Here is a 20589-nt window from a genome sequence, read left to right as displayed (position 1 = left end):
ACAGGGTTAATAGCAGCGTTAACTGAGTGCGTTGCCCACGGCATAACGCGGTCCGCTACCGCTGCCATTAACCCTGTATGAGCGGTGAGTGGAGGGGAGAATAGAGCAGGCACTGACTGCGGGGAGTAAGGAGCGGCCATTTTGCCGCCGGACTGTGCCCGTCGCTGATTGGTCGTGGCCGTTTTGCCGCAACCAATCAGCGAGTTGGATTTCCATGACAGAGGCCACAACCAATGAATATCCGTGACAGACAGACAGACGGAAGTGACCCTTAGACAATTATATAGTAGATGTGCAGTCCGGCCAGTCCTGGACTGACTGATTTTCTCCACCTCTGGTAATGTCAGCACCGCTCTTCTCAGGGCCGGAACCCAAACTCTAGCACATTGGTTCCTGGGTCTCTACAATGGGACTGTCCCCGCCACTTCCTGTGTGTACTCAGCCTGCAGTGAGCCGCGCTTTGGAGCGCGTTGCCTGGTAACGGCACAGGCCAGCTGTGGATAGGAAGTGACGTAGAGGTAAAACTGGAAGGAGCCGGAAAAAGGCGGAAGTGAGCGCAGCCTGGGTGTCGCGACACCGCGTGATTGCTCTGTCGTGACAGACTAGACGCTGAGGGGCTTTGGTGGTGCCTGGAAGGAAACTAGTGGTATGTGGGGCTAGAAAGCCACTCGGCAGTGGGGAGCGGGGCTCCGTGCGTACCGTATTCTGGGAGCTGACATGTGCGCCCCTCATGGCGCTGTGCCCCCTGACCCTGAGCTGCCATTGCTTCTCCCAGGTGCGCATACCTCTGCATGCTGCCCACACCCCAGTATACCGCTGTGTGCCTCCAGCAGTGCTGGGTAATGGCTGTTGTCTTCCCAGGTCTGCTACAATGGCTCGTGGGCAGCAGAAGATCCAGTCTCAGCAGAAGAACGCCAAGAAGCAGGCCGAGAAGAAGAAGCATGGCAGTGACCAGAAAGCTGCAGCCAAGGCAGCCCTGGTGTTCACCTGTCCTGTGTGCAGGGTAAGAGGGCGGAAGAGCCAGGTACACATGTGGTGTGGCCAATCCTGGGGGGCGGGGAGAGCTTACTCTCTGGGTTAACCCTTTCAGGGCAGTAAGGCTTCACATTCCACTGACTTGCACATGAATCATATTTAAAGCAATAAATGATCCATGCAAATACTGTTGAGAAACAGACTATAGGTGCATCGTGCTCACGTGGCATGATGGCGTTTCCATAGGAAACCCTGTAATCCCCACAAATCAAGGACAGAGCTGCAGTTTCAGGCATAGCATAACATTCATCCCACCCCTCCCCGGGTCATTCCATGTCAAGTGAACCAATGATTTTTACCACTATATTTTTAATTCTTTTGAGATTTTGTTATCGCGCTTAGTAACCCGACATTTACTATTGTGACATATCAAATGAAAGCCGGTACCGTTCTGAGAAAAATGATGCCTCTCCCGCCTCTATATCTTAATTCTAGCCCGAGATATGATAACAAATGTAAAGCCATACCAGGCCAAAATCTGCGCTTTTTTAAAAGTTTAAAAATCTGTAAAAAATTAACTGATGAAGAAAAAAATTCTAAACTTTTAATTTGTAATGAACTAAAGTTGTACTTCATAAAAATAAAAAAAATCTAAAGACGTCAGGTAAAAAAAATATTCATATTTGGATCACTTGATATGGAATGACCCCCCCATATAGATCAAACAATGGGGAATACTAAATGTGGACGTATTACACTTGTAATCGCTCTAGGGAATAACCCGTTATGACTAATAGGGTCCGACCGCTGCGACCCTCATTGATCCTTAGAATGGGTTTCTGCCGTGTCCTTGCACCACCTCTTCAGTACTTGTCTGTAAGATTGCCAGTGACTAAAACCAAAAAAAAATCAAAATGTTATCATAATGAGTGCAGCAAATTGCCTTCCAATGTATTAGCAGTCATTATATTTCTATAGCACCGAAATATTCCTCAGCACTTTACATTATAGAGGGGATTTTACAGATAATAGACATGACAGCATAACAATAATCACATAAGCTGACTCCAAGAGGAATAATGTGCCAGGGAAAGCAGTGTGAAGCTGCAAAAAACATTTGTAGGGAGATGTTTCCAATGAGCTTTAAATGGACCTTCACACTAAGCGACTTTGCAACGATAACGATAGTGATCCGTGACGTTGCAGCGTCCTGGATAGCGATATCGTTGTGTTTGACACGCAGCAGCGATCTGGATCCTGCTGTGATATCGCTGATCGTTGCTGAAAGTTCAGAACTTTATTTGGTCGTCAGATCGGCGTGTATCGTTGTGTTTGACAGCAAAAGCAACGATGCCAGCAATGTTTTACACTGGTAACCAGGGTAAATATCGGGTTACTAAGCGCAGGGCCGCGCTTAGTAACCCGATATTTACCCTGGTTACCATTGTAAGAGTAAAAAAAACAAACAGTACATACTCACTCATATTCCGGTGTCTGTCACACGTCCCCCGCCGTCCGCTTCCCGCACTGACTGTGAGCGCCGGCCGTAAAGTAAAAGCAGAGCACAGCGGTGACGTCACCGCTGTGCTTTACGGCCGGCACTCACAGTCAGTGCGGGAAGCAGACGGCGAGGGACGTGTGACAGACACCGGAATGTGAGTATGTACTGTTTGGTTTTTTTTTACATTTACAATGGTAACCAGGGTAAACATCGGGTTACTAAGCGCGGCCCTGCGCTTAGTAACCCGATGTTTACCCTGGTTACCCGGGGACTTCGGCATCGTTGGTCGCTGGAGAGCTGTCTGTGTGACAGCTCCCCAGCGACCACACAACGACTTACCAACGATCACGGCCAGGTCGTATCGCTGGTCGTGATCGTTGGTAAATCGTTTAGTGTGACGGTACCTTAACTGTTTTTGTTTCCATATGTGAATAGAGCCTTAATTCTTTTCTTTGCCTTGTGAGTTAGGCTCTGTGCATACTTTGTGCTTTAGCTTACAGTATATATCCGGAGCTATGCCAGACGTATACTGTAACTGTTTCATAGACCCTTAATCACCAGACGGGGGGAAAAGGTGTGTTTTTTCAATCTCCGTCTGATAGTTATTCATCTGCATATTGTTTAACTGTATAGGAAAGTGTTCTTTTTATACCGTGGACTACTGCTTAGAAACTTCCATGCAGTATATAGTTGTTGTTTTGTTTTTGCTTTTTTAGTGGCTGGGTGAACCCCAACTGTAGCTGCTGTTGGGGTACTGGAACAAATGTGTGATCATAGCCTTATCTTAAGTGTAACAAGTTTTGAGTGCTTAACTTTAAGATATGCTTTTTTTTTTATTTTATTTTATTCTTATTTTAGACACAGATGCCAGACCCAAAAACGTTTAAGCAGCATTTTGAAAGCAAACACCCCAAGTCTCCCATGCCTCCAGAGCTGGTAGATGTGCAGGCGTAACAGGAGAGAATGGTTGGTCACAACTTTATGAACACTTTGTAAATATAACTAAACCAGTTACTTTGATTGTGAGGTGCATTTGTTTTCCTGGTCTTATTAAAGCAACCCTTAAAGGAGATGTCCAGTCAAAGCTGACAAATGTGACTGCAGACTTATGAATCCCTCGAGCACACGCCCAGGCACAGAGGTGATGTATGAGTTACACATACCCCCCGGCCAGTGGACATGGCCTCCCTCCATACACTTGTATAGAGCCGTGACGTGGACGGCCAGTGGGCATTTCCGACTGGAAGGCACAGCCTCACACCATACAAGTGTATGGAGAGCGAATCCATGCCACATACATAACCTCCCATCCCGGATCTGAAACCGGCGAATCCTAGCAGCGCACAATGCTTGCACTGGGGGTTCATAAGTCTGCAGTCACATAGTGACAAAGTTGCTTATTTTCACGTGTACTATTGATTTATGAAATAAAGCATAACCATATAACCATTAGTGATGAGCGCAAGTGCTCAGTACTCGAGTTTGCCTAGGGTGCTCTGTATGTACCGAGTGTCGCTGGTGCTCGAGTGACATGTTCAAGTTTCCGCCCGCGGGCAATCCCCGCATGTTTTGTCACTGTTAACAGCTGTGAAACATGGGGTTGTGGGGATTTGAACATGTCACTCATGCACCCGCGACACTCTGTGCATAGCAGAGCACCCAAGGCATACTCGAGTAACAAGCCCTTGCGCTCATCACTATTAACCATCCTTTTTAATTTTTAAGGCCAGAGTTATAAATGTAAAAATGCAGAGCAGGTGTATGGTACAAATACCTGTGCACTCCTTTTAAAGATGTTGCTCCCGTTCCTGAGCTCCATTTGTTTATTTGCAAAAAAAGCCACAGCAGGCTGGCTGTACACAGTTGTCATTTTGTGAGTATCCATGTGGGAAAGCGGATTATTCATAAGGGCTGAAGCAAGGAAGTTGACTATTCGCTTGCAATGCATTGTCAAATGTTCAATTTTTTTTCTGGGTGCTTGCTCTAAATGTATAATTGTGTGGTCCAATTGTTCGTACTCTGTATACAATGCTAAACAGCCAATCATTTATCCTAGTAGCAGGTGGTTTTATCATGGCTTTGATTTGCACTTTCATACCCATGTATCACTCCAATCTCCAACATGCATTAGAAAGCGTTTTTTGTTTTGTTTTTTAATTTCTGTTTGACACAAAAAATGAATGCTTCTTGATATGCTGTATCATGGAAAATGTCTCATATTGTGTTTGGAATGGCAGTTTATCCTTGTGCACACTTCTCTGCATTAAATTGTTTATCTAGTACTTGGACAACCCTTTCTCATTCCTCATGTTTGGCCTCCTTAAATTAAAAATGGCTGTACTCCCCTCTGGCACTGTTGCATTATTGTTGGCAGTCGCGTTCTTGGGGCTCAACTCAGGTTATGTCACGCAAACCCTGCGCCCAGTATCGGCATCACTATCCTCACCATCGGACAAATTAAACATCAAAAGGAAGTCAGAGAGCAGCCGCAGCCCCTTGATGTTCAGTGCGTTGGAAGGCAGGGGACAGTGACGTCAGCTCTGGGCACAAGGCTCGTGTTACGCAACAACCTTACTTCGGCACTGGTGTTTAAGGGGGCGCACACCTCCGGAACGGCCCTGGCACAAGAGGAAAGTATAGCTGTATTTATTTTAACAAGGCCAAACATGAGGTATGAGGAGGTGTTATTTTAGTAGTGGACAACCCCTTTAAGACCTTAGCTTAAGTTTTGACTAGACTTTTCTTACTGCCTTCGCCGCTCTTTTAAAATTGGTGTATTAAATGGTAATTGGGCAAAAAAGTAGATATTAAATGAGTGCACCCTGGCTAATCTATTTTCTCACTTGGGATTGTCAAATTAATGAATGTGATCTGCTGTCTGCTAACTAATGTTTATTAACCACGTTTACCTAATCATACACATAGTTAAAAAGAATCTGTCTGAACAATTTTCTAAATTAAAGACATCGCTGTAATGGCGCTGTAATACTGATTACATTCCCTTTGCTGAAGAAATCCGCTTTGTGGTTCTTCTTTAATCACCAATTTTTAGTCTTCTACTTTTTCTAAAAGATTGATTTTTGCAAAACTTTTGTGACTCTATAGTTGGTGTAGGCTTCAGATTGCAATGTGTGGGTAGCTTGATCATGCTCCAGATTCATTAAGAGGCGCCTCTTAATCAATTTTGCAAATCGTACGCCATCTGACTTTGTTTTTGTCTTTTTTTTCTAAAGTTGGCCAAACCCCAGTGTTAATGAATAGGCAAACATGCAGAAATTATGACTACTCATTCCAGCACGTCTATAAAAAAAAGTCTTTTTGTATTCATCCATAGTAAAAGTAATAAGCATATACATAGGCAGGGAGCGCAGGCAGGACCATTAAATGAGTTTCAAATACCCCGGTTCTTAGTCATAGCTTGGATCAGGCTACCGTGTTCATCATACCCAAAGAATGTCTATAAACCCTTTTTAGTAGCATGACACACAGTGACCCGTAACTGAGACAGGTTTCTTATTTTTACATCCGGCATAAAACTCCATTTTCTGTAAGTTGAGGTGTTTGTTTGTTTTTTTTTGTTTTTTTTTTCTCCTGTATGAATTTCTCTTCACTTTTTTTAACTTCTTCACAACATATGTCATATATTTATTTATTTTAAGAGCACCATTGATTCCATGGTGCTGTACATGAGAAGGGGTTACATATAAAATACAAATATAATTTATAGTGAACAAACTAATAGTGACAGACTAGTACAGAGGGGAGAGGACCCTACCCTTGCGGGCTTACATTCTACAGGACCTATGACGTATGTCTTTTGATGCAGGCTCACAAGCTGAGCCTGCACATGACTGCTGATTTAATCAGCTATCATGTGCCTTTGATAGCCACAGATGGAGCTGTTAGCCTGTTAAATCCCGTTGTCTGAGATTAACACACACGTCATTCCGCATTCCCATTGGTGCGCTCGTGACATGTTCGTGGAGCGATGATAAATTGTCATGGCAGCCAGGGGTCTGGTTATGACCCCCGTGCCTGTCATTACGATCCTCCTGTGAATGCTAGCTAATGACGTTCAAAGAAGATTGTGATTTGTGCTATACATTGCATTGCTGAAGCACTGCTGTGTATAGGCACAATCGGTCGGATGATCGCAGCTTTAAGTCCCCTCACAAATGCAGTAAAAAACAAAAACAAATGATAAAAAAAAAAGAAAACAAGTTCAAATCACCCCCTTTTGCACTATTGGAAATTAAACTATAAAAAAACACATATGGCATTGTTGAGTTCAGAAATGGCCGATCTTTCAAAATATGAAATAACCTAATCGGTAAACAGCGTAACAAGAAAAAATCGCAACTCCAGAATTACGGTGTTTTTTGGCCACTGCAAAATGGCAATAAGACGAAATCATAAACATTGTACATACCCCAAAATGGTATAGGTGAAAACGTCAGCTCAGTCGTGAAAAAAAGCCCTCATCCTGCCTCAGATCCCGAAAAATGAAAACGCAATGCATTTTTGCATTTATTTTTTTTTTCACCACCCCTGGCGACTCCACTGCCAGGTAATCAATGATGTTGAGCATCATTAATGCCATCTGAAGAGGAATAACCTCATGACTAGTGTTGAGCATTCCGATGCTGCAAGTATCGGGTATCGGCCGATACTTGCTGTATCGGAATTCCGATACCGGGATTCCGATACTCTTGTGGTATCGGGTATCGGGTATCGCAACAACATTAATGTTAAAATGTGTAAAAGAGAGAATTAAAATAAAAAATATCGCTATACTCACCTCTCCGACGCAGCCGGGACTTCAGCGAGGGAACCGGCAGCGTTGTTTGTTTAAAATTCGCGCTATTACTTGGTTACGTGAATTCCCGGCTTGTGATTGGTCAGGTCGGCCACGTTGCCGGGACGCGGACCAATCACAGCAAGCCGTGACGAAATTACGTCACGGCTTGCTGTGATTGGTCCGCGTCCCGGCAATATGGCCGCCCTGACCAATCACAAGCCGTGACGTCACGGGAGGCTGGACACGCGCCCATTTTAAAATGAGCGCGTCCAGCCTCCCGGCTTGTGATTGGTTGACCGCGGCGCAACCAATCACAAGCCGTGACGTCACGGGAGGCTGGACACGCGCCCATTTTAAAATGAGCGCGTGTCCAGCCTCCCGTGACGTCACGGCTTGTGATTGGTCAGGGCGGCCATATTGCCGGGACGCGGACCAATCACAGCAAGCCGTGACGTAATTTCGTCACGGCTTGCTGTGATTGGTCCGCGTCCCGGCAACATGGCCGACCTGACCAATCACAAGCCGGGAATTCACGTAACCAAGTAATAGCGCGAATTTTAAACAAACAACGCTGCCGGTTCCCTCGCTGAAGTCCCGGCTGCGTCGGAGAGGTGAGTATAGCGATATTTTTTATTTTAATTCTTTCTTTTACACATTTATATGGTTCCCAGGGCCTGAAGGAGAGTTTCCTCTCCTTCAGACCCTGGGAACCATCAGGAATACCGTCCGATACATGAGTCCCATTGACTTGTATTGGTATCGGGTATCGGTATCGGATTGGATCCGATATTTTGCCGGTATCGGCCGATACTTTCCGATACCGATACTTTCAAGTATCGGACGGTATCGCTCAACACTACTCATGACCCAATACCAACATGGGTTTACTAGGGACCGTTCCTGTCAGACTAATCTGATCAGTTTCTATGAAGAGGTAAGTTCCGGACAACCCAGTGGATGGTACTGTATATGGACTTTTCAAAAGCTTTTGATACGGTGTTACACAAAAGGTTGATACATAAAATGAGAATAATGGGGATAGGGGAAAATAAGTGTAAGTGGGTTAAGAGCTGGCTCAGGGATAGGAAACAAAGGGTGGTTATTAATGGAGCACACTCGGACTGGGTCGCGGATAGCAGTGGGGTACCACAGGGGTCAGTATTGGGCCCTCTTCTTTTAACATATTTATTAATGACCTTGTAGGGGGCATACAGAGCAGAATTTCAATATTTGCAGATGACACTAAACTCTGCAGGGTAATCAATACAGAGGAGGACAATTTTATATTACAGGATGATTTATGTAAACTAGAAGCTTGGGCTGATAAATGGCAAATGAGCTTTAACCCCTTAAGCCCTGAGGGTGGTTTGCACGTTAATGACCGGGCAAATTTTTACAATTCTCACCACTGTCCCTTTATGAGGTTATAACTCTGGAACGCTTCAACAGATCTTAGCGATTCGGACACTGTTTTCTCGTGACATATTGTACTTCATGATAGTGGTAAAATTTCTTCGATATAACTTGCCTTTATTTGTGAAAAAAAAGGAAATTTGGCGAAAATTTCGAAAATTAAGCAATTTTTCAACTTTGAATTTTTATGCCCTTAAATCACAGAGATATGTCACGCAAAATACTTAATAAATAACATTTCCCACATGTCTACTTTACATCAGCACAATTGGAACCAAAATTTTTTTTTGTTAGGGAGTTATAAGGGTTAAAAGTTGACCAGAAATTTCTCATTTTTACAACACCATTTTTTGTTAGGGACCACATCTTATTTAAAGTCATTTTGAGGGGTCTATATGATAGAAAATACCCAAGTGTGACACCATTCTAAAAACTGCACCCCTCAAGGTGCTCAAAACCACATTCAAGAAGTTTATTAACCCTTCAGGTGCTTCACAGGAATTTTTGGAATGTTTAAATAAAAATGAACATTTAACTTTTTTTCACACAAAATTTATTTCCGCTCCAATTTGTTTTATTTTCCCAAGGGTAAGAGAAGAAATTGGACACCAAAAATTGTTGTGCAATTTGTCCTGAGTACGCTGATACCCCCATATGTGGGTGTAAACCACTGTTTGGGCGCATGGCAGAGCTCGGAAGGGAAGGAGCGCCATTTGACTTTTCAATGCAAAATTGACTGGAATTGAGATGGGACGCCATGTTGCATTTGGAGAGCCCCTGATGTGCGTAAACATTGAAACCCCCCCACAAGTGACACCATTTTGGAAAGTAGACCCCTTAAGGAACTTATCTAGATGTTTGGTGAGCATTTTGACCCAACAAGTGCTTCACAGAAGTTTATAATGCAGAGCCGTAAAAATAAAAAATCATATTTTTTCACAAAAATGATCTTTTCGCCCCCAATTTTTTATTTTCCCAAGGGTAAGAGAAGAAATTAGACCACAAAAGTTGTTGTGCAATTTGTCCTGAGTACGCTGATACCCCATATGTGGGTGTAAACCATTGTTTGGGCGCATAGCAGAGCTCGGAAGGGAAGGAGCGCCATTTTATTTTTCAATGCAAAATTGACTGGAATTAAGATGGGACGCCATGCTGCGTTTGGAGAGTCCCTGATGTGCCTATACATTAAAACCCCCCACAAGTGACACCATTTTGGAAAGTAGACCCCCTAAGGAACTTATCTAGATGTGTTTTGAGAGCTTTGAACCCCCAAGTGTTTCACTACAGGATAAATTGGACCCCAAAAGTTGTTGTCCAATATGTCCTGAGTACGCTGATACCCCATATGTGGGGGGGAACCACTGTTTGGACGCATTGCAGAGCTCGGAAGGGAAGGAGTGCCATTTGGAATGCAGACTTAGATGGATTGGTCTGCAGGCATCACGTTGCATTTGCAGAGCCCCTGATGTACCCAAACAGTAGAAACCTCCCACAAGTAACATGGTAACATAGTTATTAAGTTTGAAGGAAGACTTTAAGTCCATCTAGTTCAACCCATAGCCTAACATGCCCTAGCATGTTGATCCAGGGGAAGGCAAAAAAAACCCATGTGGTAAGAGTAAGCTCCACCATGGGGAAAAAAATTCCTTCCCGACCCCACATACGGCAATCAGACCCCATATTGGAAACTAGACCTCCCAAGGAACTTATCTAGATGTGTTTGAGAACTTTGAACCCCCCAAGTGTTTCACTACAGTTTACAACGCAGAGCCATGAAAATAAAAAATCCTTTTTTTCCCACAAAAATGATTTTTAGCCCCCCAAATTTTTATTTTCCCAAGGATAACAAGAGAACTTGGACCCCAAAAGTTGTTGTCCAATTTGTCCCAAGTACACTGATACCCCATATGTTGGGGTAAACCCCTGTTTGGGCGCACGGGAGAGCTCAGAAGGGAAGGAGCACTGTTTTACTTTTTCAACGCAGAATTGGCTGGAATTGAGATCGGATGCCATGTCGCGTTTGGAGAGCCCCTGATGTGCCTGAACAGTGGAAACCCCCCAATTCTACCTGAAACCCTAATCCAAACACACCCCTAACCCTAATCCCAATGGTAACTCTAACCACACCCCTAATCCTGACACACCCCTAACTCTAATCCCAACCCTAATCCCAACCGTAAATGTAATCCAAACCCTAACTTTAGCCCCAACTCTAACCCTAAGGGTACTGTCACACAGTGCAATTTTGATCGCTTCGACGGCACGATTCGTGTCGTCGCAGCGTCGTATGATTATCGCTCCAGCGTCGTAGACTGCGGTCACACTGTGCAATCACGGCGCTGGAGCGATGCCGAAGTCCCCGGGTAACCAGGGTAAACATCGGGTTACTAAGCGCTGGGCCGCGCTTAGTAACCCGATGATTACCCTGGTTACCAGCGTAAACGTAAAAAAAACAAACAGTACATACTTACATTCCGGTGTCTGTCCCCCGGCGTTCTGCTTCTCTCCACTGTGTAAGCGCCATAGCCGGAAAGCACAGCGGTGACGTCACCGCGTCACCGCTGTGCTCGCTTTCCGGCTGGCAGGCGCTCACAGTGCAGAGAAGCTGAGACGCCGGAGGACAGACACTGGAATGTGAGTATGTACTGTTTGTTTTTTTTACGTTTACGCTGGTAACCAGGGTAAACATCGGGTTACTAAGCGCGGCCCTGCGCTTAGTTACCCGATGTTTACCCTGGTTACAAGCGAACACATCGCTGGATCGCTGTCACACACAACGATCCAGCGATGTCAGCGGGTGATCAAGCGACGAAAGAAAGTTCCATACGATCTGCTACGACGTACGATTCTCAGCAGGGTCCCTGATCGCTGCTGCGTGTCAGACACTGCGATATCGTATGGATATCGCTAGAACGTCACGAATCGTATCGTCGTAGCGATGAAAATTGCACTGTGTGACAGTACCCTTACTTTAGCCCCAACCCTAACCGTAGCCCTAACCCTAATGGGAAAATGGAAATAAATACATTTTTTTAATTTTATTATTTTTCCCTAACTAAGGGGGTCATGAAGGGGGGTTTGATTTACTTTTATAGCATTTTTTATAGCGGATTTTTATGATTGACAGCTGTCACACACTAAAAGACGCTTTTTATATCAAAAAAGTTTTTGCGTCTCCACATTTTGAGACCTATAATTTTTCCATATTTTGGTCCACAGTGTCATGTGAGGTCTTTTTTGCGGGACGAGTTGATGTTTTTATTGGTAACATTTTCAGACACGTGACAGTTTTTGATCGCTTTTTATTCCGATTTTTGTGAGGCAGAATGACCAAAAACCAGCTATTCATGAATTTCTTTTGGGGGAGGCGTTAATACCGTTCCACGTTTGGTAAAAGTGATAAAGCAGTTTTATTCTTCGGGTCAGTACGATTACAGCGGTATCTCATTTATATCATTTTTTTATGTTTTGGCGCTTTTATACGATAAAAGCTATTTTATAGAAAAAATAATTATTTTGGCATCGCTTTATTCTGAGGACTATAACTTTTTTTTATTTTTTTGCTTATGATTCTGTATGGCGGCTCGTTTTTTGCGGGACAAGATGACGTTTTCAGCGGTACCATGGTTATTTATATCCGTCTTTTTGATCGCGTGTTATTCCACTTTTTGTTCGGCGGTATGATAATAAAGCGTTTTTTGCCTCGTTTTTTTTTTTCTTACGGTGTTCACTGAAGGGGTTAACAAGTGGGACAGTTTTATAGGTTGGGTCGATACTAAATATGTGTACTTTTATTTTGTTTTTTTTCTTTATTTAGATAAAGAAATGTATTTATGGGAATAAAATATATATAGGGGACATCACAGATCGCTGATCTGACAGTTTGCACAGCACTCTGTCAGATCAGCGATCTGACTTGCTTACCAGCGCCTGCTCTGGATCCGGAAGTAGTCCCTGCAGGACCCGGATGCAGCCCTGCGGACATTTTGGATCCGGGGCCTGCAGGGATAGGAGGTAAGAGACGCTCGGAGCAACGCGATCACATCGCGTTGCTCCGGGGGTCTCAGGGAAGCATGCAGGGAGCCCCCTCCCTGCGCGATGCTTCTCTATACTGCCGGAACACTGCGATCATGTTTGATTGCGATCGACCGCGCTCCCCCCGTGAGCGCGGCCGATCGCATATGACGTACTATCCCGTCAGTGGGAATTAAGGTCCACCCCACCTCGACGGGATAGTACGTCATATGGGATTAAGGGGTTAATGGGGATAAATGTAAGGTCATGCACTTACGTAGAAGTAATAAGATGTATAACTGTGCTTAATTCTAAAACTCTGGGCAAAACCGTCAGTGAAAAAGACCTGGGTGTATGGGTGGATGACAAACTCACATTTAGTGGCCAGTGTCAGGCAGCTGCTACAAAGGTAAATAAAATATTGGGGATGCATTAAAAGAGGCATAGATGCTCATGAGGAGAACATAATTTTACCTCTATACAAGTCACTAGTTCGACCACACTTAGAATACTGTGTACAGTTCTGGTCTCTGGTGTATAAGAAAGACATAGCTGAACTGGAGCGGGTGCAGAGAAGAGCGACCAAGGTTATTAGAGGACTGGGCGGTCTGCAATACCAAGATAGGTTATTACACTTGGGGCTATTTAGTTTGGAAAAACGAAGGCTAAGGGGTGATCTTATTTTAGTGTATGAATATATGAGGGGACAGTACAAGGACCTTTCTGATGATCTTTTTACTCATAGACCTGAGACAGGGACAAGGGGGCATCCTCTACGTCTGGAGGAAAGAAGGTTTAAGTATAATAACAGACGCGGATTCTTTGGAACTCTCTGCCGTATGATGTTGTAATGAGCGATTCATTACTAAAATTTAAGAGGGGAATGGATGCCTTTCTGGAAAAGTATAATGTTACAGGGTATATACACTAGATTCCTTGATAGGGCGTTGATCCAAGGAACTAGTCTGATTGCCGTATGTGGAGTCGGGAAGGATTTTTTTTCCCCAATGTGGAGCTTACTCTTTGCCACATGAGTTTTTTTTGCCTTCCTCTGGATCAACATGTTAGGGCATGTTAGGTTAGGCTATGGGTTGAACTAGATGGACTTATAGTCTTCCTTCAACCTTAATAACTATGTTACCAGGCTATGTTACTCTATGTAATATACTGTGGAACTCTGTGTAGATAACTGTTGTACTGCATAAATGTTACATCTATCCATATGCTCTGTATTATTGCTTGGATATATCTGTGCAGATTATTTACTGGTTGAATATCGTATAGTGGATCCCCTTTATAATGGTGAATATAACACTACTAGACAATACTAGATGGTAGCCCGATTCTAACGCATCGGGTATTCTAGAATATGTATGTCGTTTATTTATGAAGATTTTTGAACAATACATTGAATACACAGGATTCGGCCAACCGCGACCAATTAGCAAAGCATGGTTCAAATCCCGCGCCAATTTGCGACCGGACTGCGCCTGTCGCTGATTGTTCGCGGCCGGCCACGGAGTATATAGCACAGCCCACGGAGTATATAGCACAGCCCACCCACGTAGCGTATGGCACAGCCCACCCACGTAGCGTATGGCACAGCCCACGTAGTATATAGCAATGTGGGCATCATATCCCTGTTTAAAAAAAAAAAAAAAAAGAATTAAAATTAAAAAGTGTTATAGTCACCTTCCGTTGGCCCCCGGATCCTGGTGATGCGTTTACCGATGCTCCTCGCGTGCTCCGGTTCCAAGAGTGCATTGCGGTCTCGCGAGATGATGACGTAGAGATCGCAAGATCGCAGTGCATGGAGCGGTCACCGGAGCGTCGCGAGGAGCGGGAAAGGCCTGTTCTGGATCCGAGGGGCCGATGGACAGTGAGTATATAACTATTTTTTTTTATTATTATTTTTAACATTAGATCTTTTTACTATTAATGCTGCATACGCACCCTGTGTGAGCGCTGACTGGAGGGGAGTATGGAGCGGGCACTGACTGCAGGGAGTAAGGAGCGGCCATTTTGCCGCTGGACTGTGCCCGTCGCTGATTGGTCGTGGCTGTTTTGCTGCGACCAATCAGCGACTTGGGATTTCCGTGACAGACAGACAAACAGAAGGACAGACAGAAAGACGGAAGTGACCCTTAGACAATTATATAGTAGATGTTAAACTGATACATAACAATATCCTTGGTCTTACCTACCCTCCGCACTGCTTGAGTGTGTTTATCTCTCTTTTAAAATATAACAATCTGTCCACATTGGGTCCTATTCATTGATGAGGGGTATACAGTTTATTATAGTATTAATTATTTGGATAATACTAGCCTATATATCCCCTATTATATCAATGTCTGTCATATGCCTATATTGCTACTTTATTAACAATTGTGTAGTGGTCATGCTGGGATAATTGGTTTTATACATTGTCAAATTTTATTTATTTTTTTTATTTGCCTCATCTAGGTATATCCTCTGATGAATGCACTGAATGGAGCGAGTTGCGCATATCTGAAAGACCTTTCTTCTATAAATCTAGACGCACCTACCTTTTAAGTTGGAGATAAGTAACATGAGAGTATCTGGACTTTGGTGCTGCATCTCATTATTCACAACATGGATCATCTATCCTGCTATATGTGGGTTTGTGTCACAACACCAAAAGGACCAGTTGTCTTTGTTTATGCAATTCTGTGGCATGTTCCCCCAAATAGTGTTGAGGGTGCCATAGGACATTTTTTTAGTAATTAAAATAACCAAAAGCATCATAAATATTTTCTTCCTGTACAGTTAGGGTGGTGCATTCTGTTCATCTATGGAGGCAGAGCAATATATATTTTTTAATTGCATTCCAGTGCAGTCCTTCATATTCACCCTTTATTTTTTAATATTTTTTTTTAATCTATACCTGAGAGTTAATATTGCATCTTACCTACCAGTTATTGTGCAATACCATTTGCTATACTGTGCCAATGACAAACACTTTGCACATTACTTTGATCTCACCAGCTCTACCTAAGGTGAAAACCACTTTCTAAAAACTATCCTGATCATCATTACTACTGTTATATTGTTCTTGGTTTTGCATTTTTCCTTTTTTCTTTTAAACCAAATTATTCACACCATAATTAAGAAAAAATTCACACACAATTTATGGAAAATATTGCAGGTCTTAATAGTTTTAACAAACAATATAAGTATGCCACTTTATAACAAGGCAAATATCTGCCCTTTTTTTTTTTTCATGTCTCATTTTTATTCTCAGTTCTAGTAATATTCTGCTTGGAATCCTAACAAATAGAAGTCAGTAATAAACGTTGGGTATTAAACGTAGGATATTGTTACGTATGTATATTTTTCACCTTTCTATTTAACTTTCGAGAGAAATGTGAACATATAACCCATAGACCGAAAGCCTAATTGGGCCACTGGGCCCTCAAATACACACCAAAACAAGTTAATATTTCTGAATTTAAGACATTAACATACTTTACAATTTCCTGTGTATGCTTATGTTAAGAAAGTATTTTGTGTAATTATCTTTAATAAATATTTCATTTGCAATTCTTTTTTTAACATTCGTAAGCATCTTCATGTGCTATTTTTATGGGGGGAGGTTTTGGGGGAGGTGGGCACTCTTCATAGGGAGGGCGTGCCCGTTTTCAAGAATGAGGAGCATCTGACTCAAACATGCCCTTTGATCAAGACAGGCAAGAAATTCACTTGTCTTGATGAGTTGCAAGTTTTGCAAGCCAATTGGACTACTTTTCCCACACTTTGGTTTTGGTTTAGTTGCATCCAAAGCTAGATAATGTGTCCTTTATATGTCTTTCATTAGAAGATGACCTATTTATTGAATCAGGTTTTTATGCTAAATGTTTGTATTTTTTTTTCTATTTTCTACCTCGTTTTATTAAAAAAGAAGAAACAAATGAAATTCTCATTGTTCAATGTTCTCTTCTGAAGACGCTTCAGCAGTCGCAGTATTGTTACATTGACAAATACAATAGATAACTCAGGATCTATAATTTTACAGTAAGTACCGTATTTTTCGGATTATAAGACGCTCTGGATTATAAGACGCACCCCAAATTTTGAGGAGAAAAATAGGAAAACATTTTTTAAATAAAATGGTTGTGGTGCTTATACTCCATGCGTCTTATTGCTTACCGGGGTTGCTGCTGGAGGAGGCAGGAGTGGGGTAAGGCCGCAGGCTGGGATGAGGGGATGTGCGGTGCGCCGCTGGGGTTGCCCGGCAGTGCTGCTGTGAGAGTCTCTGGTGCTGTTGTCGGGGCTCTGCCGACATTTTGTGAAAGGCCAGAACCCCTGCAGTTCCATGGTTTCCTGTGCAGTGGACTCCGGGAAAATGGCCGCCGGGGGGGGGGGGGGGGCAGTGCATGCGCAGAAGGAGATTTCGGGAGATGAGATCTCAGTGCGGAGATCTCATCTCCCGAGATCTTGGTGCCGAGATCTCCATCTGTACATGCACCGCCCCCCCGGCTGCCATTTTCCCGGAGTCCACCGCACAGGAAACCGTGGAACTGCGGGGGCTCTGGCCTTTAAGGAAATGTCAGCAGAGCCCCCGCAGCACCGCCGGGCACCCCCTCGTCCGGCCTGCAGCAACGGTACTTATAAGGTATATCAACTGTCACGCTCACTTCCTGACTGGTGGGCTTGAGCTCGGGGGGCGGGGGGGGTTTTTGTGGCCCCACTGTGTCACGAACCAGACTACCCTGGAAGGGGCATGTCGGACAGCTGCCTTGGTTTTCACTGGAGCCTCTGATGGTTTGGTCAGGCTTGAGCAGCAGGCAGCTGCCAGGTGCTACTCCAGGGTTGTGTCTGGCTGTGGCTGCTGATCCCACTTGGAGAACAGGAACACTAGGACAGGTGTGGGCATCAGGCAGGACTAGCAGATGAGCACGGATGAAACTCAGACGAGTAGGCTGGCACAGCGGAGACACGGGGCTGGCAGGCACGGCAGAGACGCAGGGCTAGTTGGTGTGGTGTTTGAAGGAACGGGTAGGGACCTGTTCACACAGGAGGTGCAGGTAAGGAAACAAGCAGAAAGGAATGAAGTATGAAGGAACAGGTTGGGATCTGTTAACACAGGAGATGCAGATACGGAAACAAGCCAGAAGGAAAGGAGAATGAAGGAGCAGGTTGGGACCTGTTCACACAGGAAGAGAACCGCAAGGCTGCAGATAGGAGCGGTAGAGCAGCAAGAGCTAGCGCCGCGACAAAAGCTAAGCAGAGCGGAACCGCAAGGAATGCGGAGAGGAGCTGCAGCAAGAGATTACTGCAGCAGCAGAGCTGAACCACAAGGAATGCGGAGAGGAGCTGCAGCAAGAGGTCTCTGCAGCAGCAGAGCAGAGTAGAACGGAGCAGAACCGCAGGAGTGCGGAGCAGAGGCAAAGCTGCAAGAGAGCGGAGCCCAGGCAAAGTCACAAGGGTTCAGAGCAGGCAGAGCCGCAAGAGTGTGGAGCAAAAGCAGACTGAGAACACAAGGAAAGACAGAGCAGGTAAGGAAGTCACAGACAAGATGACAGATAGGACTAAGTTCAGACAAGGTAATGGAACAAGACAATGTATAAGAACAAAGACACAGGGACCAGGATAATAAAGGAAAACACAGCACTCAATAGAAAAAAGTTTTTTGTTGGTGCTTAAGTAGGGTCTCCAACCCATAGAACAATACAGGGACCAGGATATTCTGCCTCCTGGAGGGCGGACAGACCAAAACAAGGCAAAGCAAGGACACATACACTGAGACCAGGATACACAGCCTCCTGGGAGGCAGACCAACAAGATCAAGGCAAGGCAAGGAGAAAAGCCTCTAGAGAGGGAGTAACACAGAGCAAGGCCTGGCAACTCAGAAGCTAAACACAAACTGAGCTAACACATTGCACAGGCCCAGTCCACTGGGTGGAGCTGCACTAAATACTGAAGGCCTCTTGGTAATTGGTCAGGAACAGATTAGACAGGTGCACCTGATTCCTATAAGAACCAGAGAGTTCAGGCGCCGCCGCCCTATGCACACAGCCAGGAAGCATGCAGAGGCACAGAATATGGAGCTGGCAAGAAACAGAAACCACATCATGACCTGGAGCAGTGGGTACGATAGTGTGAGAGATGAGAGGTCATGCCTTGATGCCAGCAAAGTTGTTACATCCGCATTATAAGACGCACCCCCATTTTCCCCCCAAATTTGGGGGAAAGAGTGTGTTTTATAATCCTAAAAATCCAGTAATTTTGCAGCTCACACCTCCGCCTTCATATTTCCTTATCCTCAGATCTTAAGGCTATGTGCACACGTTGCGGATTCTCTGCAGATCCGCAGCGTTTTTTGGGGTGCAGAAACACTGCAGATCTACCATTGATTTACAGTACAATGTAAATCAATGAGAAAAAAAAAGCTGTGCACACGTTGCGGAAAATCCGCTGCGGAAACGCTGCGGTTTAAAAGAAGTAGCATGTCACTTCTTTTTTGAGACAAAAAGGAAGTCTAGCACTCAACTTCAGTAAACGTTAATAGCGTTTTATTTTGTAGCACTCGAAACGTTTCAGTCCTAGCTTGGACTTTCATCAGTCACGTGCCAATGTGGGCCTGTGAGGCCAGGCAAAAATCAAGGATATGGAGGCAATGCGCTTAAATGTAGAAGAGGGACCCTATGCGGCACAAATGAGAAGAGCAAAAATGCGCTTAATAGTGGCGTTTTAAGTCATGGAAGATGATGTCTCAGGTGAAATATAACACCTATGAGCAGAGACGGTGCCGATGAGAGGGAGAGGGGTGCTTCCTTCAGACGCGGTGTCCGCCGCTTGTCTCGAGACAAGCGGCGGACACCGCGTCTGAAGGAAGCACCCCTCTCCCTCTCATCGGCACCGTCTCTGCTCATAGGTGTTATATTTCACCTGAGACATCATCTTCCATGACTTAAAACGCCACTATTAAGCGCATTTTTGCTCTTCTCATTTGTGCCGCATAGGGTCCCTCTTCTACATTTAAGCGCATTGCCTCCATATCCTTGATTTTTGCCTGGCCTCACAGGCCCACATTGGCACGTGACTGATGAAAGTCCAAGATAGGACTGAAACGTTTCGAGTGCTACAAAATAAAACGCTATTAACGTTTACTGAAGTTGAGTGCTAGACTTCCTTTTTGTCTATATTAACGGTTTGGGAACCTAGTCTATGCACCACGTTGTGACTGTGCACACGGTGTTCTCCTATACTTCTTTTTTGAGAATCTGCAGCGTTTTTGTACCCATTCCATTATAGAAATCCGCAGGGGTAAAAAACGCAATAAAACCGCAGCAAAAACGCTGTGGATCCGCACAAAAAAACGCGACAAATCGGCAGCTGCGTTTTCTGCCAGGAGAGGCAGAATCCGCACCAGAAATTCCTAAGGCTAATCCGCAACGTGTGCACATAGTCTTATATTTTTATAAATTCATTTAGCAAATACCTGACTTAAACGGTGAGTCATTTTCTGTTTACACTTTTTTTTATTGGTTATATCGTGCCAACATATTCCGCAGCACTTTACAGACATTATCAACCCATTGGGGCTCACAATCGAAATTCCCTATCAGTATGTCTTTAAAGTGTGGGAGGAAACTCGCATAAATGCAGGGAGAACATACAAACTCCTTGCAGATGTTGTCCTGTAATAATAATAATCATCTTTATTTTTATACTGCGCTAACATATTCCACAGCGCTTTACAGTTTGCACATTTTATTATTGCTGTCCCCGATGGGGCTCACAATCTAAATTCCCTATCAGTATGTCTGTGGAATGTGGGAGGAATCTGGAGTACCCGGAGGAAACCCACGCGAACACGGAGAGAACATACAAACTCCTTGCAGATGTTGTCCAAGGTGGGATT

General features: G+C 44.2%; 1 protein-coding gene across 2 annotated transcripts; it reads left to right on the top strand.

Annotated features, from left to right (window-relative positions):
* Positions 1-266: 266 nt before the first annotated feature.
* LOC143815958 (zinc finger protein 706-like) lies at positions 267-16265 on the top strand. Of its 2 annotated transcripts, none has more exons than XM_077295804.1 (4): positions 267-775; positions 862-1003; positions 3335-3442; positions 15168-16265. In XM_077295804.1, the coding sequence occupies exons 2-3, from the start codon at positions 872-874 to the stop codon at positions 3428-3430; spliced, it is 228 nt and encodes a 75-aa protein (XP_077151919.1). In that variant the 5' UTR covers positions 267-775; positions 862-871; the 3' UTR covers positions 3431-3442; positions 15168-16265. The 2 variants fall into 2 exon arrangements, with proteins under 2 accessions (XP_077151919.1, XP_077151918.1); XM_077295803.1 differs by having other exon boundaries at positions 312-646.
* The last annotated feature ends 4324 nt before the right edge of the window (positions 16266-20589 follow it).

Source organism: Ranitomeya variabilis, chromosome 3 (genome assembly GCF_051348905.1).
Source record: "Ranitomeya variabilis isolate aRanVar5 chromosome 3, aRanVar5.hap1, whole genome shotgun sequence".
Classification (NCBI taxonomy): Eukaryota; Metazoa; Chordata; class Amphibia; order Anura; family Dendrobatidae; genus Ranitomeya; species Ranitomeya variabilis.
The sequence above is the reverse complement of the archived record's forward strand: the minus strand, read 5'-3'. Positions and strand labels throughout refer to the sequence as shown.

Excerpts from the sequence above, each read along its gene's own strand:
- LOC143815958 (XM_077295804.1), top strand. The coding sequence starts at position 872 with ATGGCTCGTGGGCAGCAGAAGATCCAGTCTCAGCAGAAGAACGCCAAG. Across the intron at positions 1,004-3,334 it reads TCACCTGTCCTGTGTGCAGG|ACACAGATGCCAGACCCAAA; the intron begins GTAAGAGGGCGG and ends TTCTTATTTTAG.